The sequence below is a fragment of the Trypanosoma grayi genome (genome assembly GCF_000691245.1).
Source record: "Trypanosoma grayi strain ANR4 Tgr_1383_V1, whole genome shotgun sequence".
Classification (NCBI taxonomy): Eukaryota; Euglenozoa; class Kinetoplastea; order Trypanosomatida; family Trypanosomatidae; genus Trypanosoma; species Trypanosoma grayi.
In genome coordinates this window covers 1-3573 of record NW_008827001.1, presented here as the reverse complement: position 1 = coordinate 3573, position 3573 = coordinate 1, and the positions used below count along the sequence as shown (strand labels likewise).

At 63.8% G+C, this 3573-nt stretch overlaps 2 protein-coding genes across 2 annotated transcripts; both read right to left on the bottom strand.

Moving 5' to 3' along the window:
• Positions 1-513: 513 nt before the first annotated feature.
• Positions 514-1362, bottom strand: DQ04_13831010 (hypothetical protein; the record flags this gene model as incomplete). Its single annotated transcript, XM_009317037.1, has 1 exon — positions 514-1362. The coding sequence occupies one exon, from the start codon at positions 1360-1362 to the stop codon at positions 514-516; it is 849 nt and encodes a 282-aa protein (XP_009315312.1).
• Positions 1363-1810: 448 nt separating this feature from the next.
• On the bottom strand, positions 1811-2431 carry DQ04_13831000 (hypothetical protein; the record flags this gene model as incomplete). The annotated part of the gene is made up of 1 exon (XM_009317036.1): positions 1811-2431. One exon carries the CDS (start codon positions 2429-2431, stop codon positions 1811-1813), a length of 621 nt encoding a protein of 206 aa, XP_009315311.1.
• Positions 2432-3573: the final 1142 nt, after the last annotated feature.

The following is a 3573-nucleotide window of genomic DNA, read 5'->3' as shown; positions in this document are numbered from 1 at the left end:
TTTTTTTTTTTCGCTCTCTTTTCTCATCATGATCTTTCTCTTTGTCTTCATCTGCTGCTGCTGCTGCTGCTGCCTCGTAACGTGAAGGAGGCCGCGCACTGTGCAGCAGCACCACCAGCAGCAGGGGAAACTAACAATTACCTCTCTGTAGGAATCTGCGCGGTCGTAATCTCCTATGTTCCGTGAAACCCTCGAGAACGCGCTGGAGTTCATCGGCTCCCACAGCGAGCAGTACGGCTGCACCGGGAAGGAGCTGCTTTCATTCGTTGCCACCGATGTACTGCCACACTACGGCTTCGCTGACCACGCGACGCTGCGGCGGACGGTGCTCGACCTCCTCGTTAGCGAGGGCGGCCAGTTCAGCGTCAAGCACTGCGGGAATACAGTGCCACCGGCGCAGCTCATGGAGGCGGGCCTGCCGTACGACGAGTGCGTCTTCTGTCCCACGGTTGCGCTGCAGGAAAAGATACTGGGCATCTCGCTGCGCGGAAAGAACGTCCGTGCTGCCGTAAACTACGCGTGCGACCACCTCGTGACGGGCTTTCGCCGATTCCAGAACAACAGGAGCAGCAGCGGTACTGGTGGCGGACAGCGGGAGCGACGAGCATCCGCGTCCGGCTTGGGTATTGGCATCCGACATCTGCTGCGCGAACAGTGGCTACGCGTGCTGTACGTGTGCGAGTCCAGCACGGAGCCGATGGTGCCGTACCTAATGCCGCACTTTGCCGCCCCGCCGCCGTGCGACCAGCCGGGGCAGCGACATCGGCCACTTGAGACGTACCTGGCGCGGCGCCGCGAGCAGCTGCGGCTTTCCCGCATCGCCATCGACCCGTGCGTGGCGCGCCGCATCGTCGTGTCGTCTCCGGAGCGGCGGCTTGTGCTGGAGGACGCGATCCATGCCATCTTCGCCGCGCATGGCCACGAGGTGCCGGCGATGGATGGACGGAAGGTGCGGTTCAGCCTCCGCCGCATGTTGATTGCCGCGGGGCTGCGCGTCGTGACGGCGTCAATTACGGTAAAGCGCCGGACACACTCTGTACGGGTTGTCGTCGCCGACAGTGGCCGCGCCGCATCGGACGACGAAAGCGATGACGAGGACAGCAGCGGCGCCAGCGACGGCGTGGACGAGAGCGACACGTCATGCGGTGATGAGAACGACGATGAGGACGAGGACGGCGATGCAGACACAGCAGCAGCGGCAGCAGCAGAGAACGAAGGAGGAGACACGAGCGCTTGGCGGAAGAGCAGTGACATGTTTTGCGTTGACCCAGGGTATCCACTGGCACTGCAAGTCGCGAAGGTGGCGGAGCGGCAGCCGCTGGCAGTTGCGTCGGTGCTGCCACGCCTCGTTCTGTACGACATGCGCTCCACGGAGAACGAGCTGCACCGCTTCACCCGTCAGTACCAGGAGCGGTGGGGCACCATCGAGAGCACCAACGTGCTGAGCCGCCACAGCAAGGCCTTCACGCGCCTGCTGCAGCCGAATGGATGGGACGCCGAACGCCACAACGCTCCCAACAAAGACAACAACAACAATGAGGTGGCAGATGCGTCGCTTCCTAAGGGCGTGTCGCGGTGGGCGGTGAATGTCATCATGGAGACTCTGCGCGCTGCCCCACTGCAGGCGCTGCCGTTGAGCGACCTCACGCAGACTGTTGACAGGCGCACATTGGGCCGCCTGCTGCCGTACCTGCGCAGCGAGGGTCTTATCACGACAACAGGCATGTCGCTGCCAAGCGGCCGCCGCATCGGCGTCGTTGCGCTCTCCAGTGTGGAGCTGACGGAAGAGGCACGCGCCGCAGTTATGCAGTCATACCTCGATGCTCTCTCCGCCCGCGACCAGAAGCGGCAGCAGTCGACGGTCGTGCTTCAGCGGCTGCCGCAGCCGGCAGAAGGCGGCTTGGGGCACTCCGCTGCTGCTGCCGCCATTGCGAGGTCGACAGCACGGAGTGGGCGTGTGGTGGCGAAGGTCACGATGATGCGCAACGGGTACAGCCGCGTCGGCTTGTTCCGCCAGTCGCGGCTCCACATTGAGCTTTGGCGTGTGTGGGGCATTCTTGGGCGGTCGCCAGGCGACCCGCTGACGCTTGAGGAAGTGCTGCAGGAGATGAGTCTCAGTTCCTTCTGCATCATCGTCGGTGTCGCGGATGTCGACGTGGCAGAGTACATCAACGGCAGCGGCATCAACAGCGGCGGTAACGAGGAGCCGTCGTGCACGACGTGGGGCACGCCCATTCGCCGCTTGCCGCCGACTCTGCAGAAGCACTGCCGCAACTCTGGTGTGCAGCCGCTGCTGCACTCGCTTGCCGGCCTGCAGTCGCTGGGCCTTGTCGCGAGCGCACAGCCACTCGCGGCGCACTTGGACCTGCCACTCACGGCCATCAACATCACACTTGCTGCCACCACACGTGATGAGCGTCAGCGCGACCATGTCCTCCACCACGGCGAGGGCACAACACCACAGGAGACATTCTGCGCGCTGCTGAACTACTGGGGCGATGCGTGGATGACGTTCACACCGACATACGAGCCGCAGCGAACTGCGGGGCTCATCAAGGAGGTTACTACGACGGAGCCGAACTTGTCAAATGTGCAGATCGTTGCGCTCTCGCGGCTGCTGCGCATCGACAGAGGTGTCCTCGCCGAACACGTGCTGCAGCGGCAAGGTGCCGTGCACGCGCGGAAGCGCACTCTCCGCGACGCGATACAGGCAACAGCAGCGGGAGGAGGGACAGCAGCAGGAGCAGCGGACGACGACGACGACGACGACGAACAGCGCCGTGACGGATACCGCGCTCGCACGCGGCGCCGCATTGAAGTGAGCGGTGCAACGATGGCGGAGGCGCTGGAGTTGCTGCTGCAGTCGGAGGATCCATGCCGCGGCCTTGCTCGTCTGCAGATGCTAGTGCGGCGCCACGGCAAACCGCTGCAGGGGCCGCGCTACAACCCGTACGGCACACGCATCCACAGTAGCATGCAGACACTGGTGCAGAGTATGGTCAACACGTTGGAGTGCCGCACAGAGCCGGCGTCGGAGATTGTGCACTCCGTCGTGGCGTCGGTTGTGTCGCCGAACTTCACAGCAAGAAACAGCAGCAGCAGCAAGGTGTCGCATGTGGCGGCAGGAACCGGTGTAAGATCCGAAGTAGAAACAACAGCAACAGCAGCAGCAACAGAAGCCGTAGCGGCCAACGTCCCTTACGCAAAGAAGGACGGTGATAAACAAGACAACACGGCCGGCGACGAGGAGCCGGAGGAGGTGCTGCAGGATGTCATGCGAATGATCCTGCTCTCGGATGAGGCGCACTACGATGCTGTTGCGGCAACGAAGCTCCTCGCGCAGTTCCCGGAGGAGGCGCAGCGGCGCTGCATCGACTGGCTGCTAAAGTTCCCCGCATTCCGCCTGCGGTCTGGCGGCTCCGGGCGGCTGTCGCGCATCGACCTATCGCCCATTCTCACGTTCGTGCCGGCGACCGTTGCTGCTGGCGTCACGCACCGCGCGAGCCCCACCGCGTGCTTCGCGCAGGATGTCGCCACCGTGCTGCTGCGCACGCCGCCGTCCAATGGCCTGCG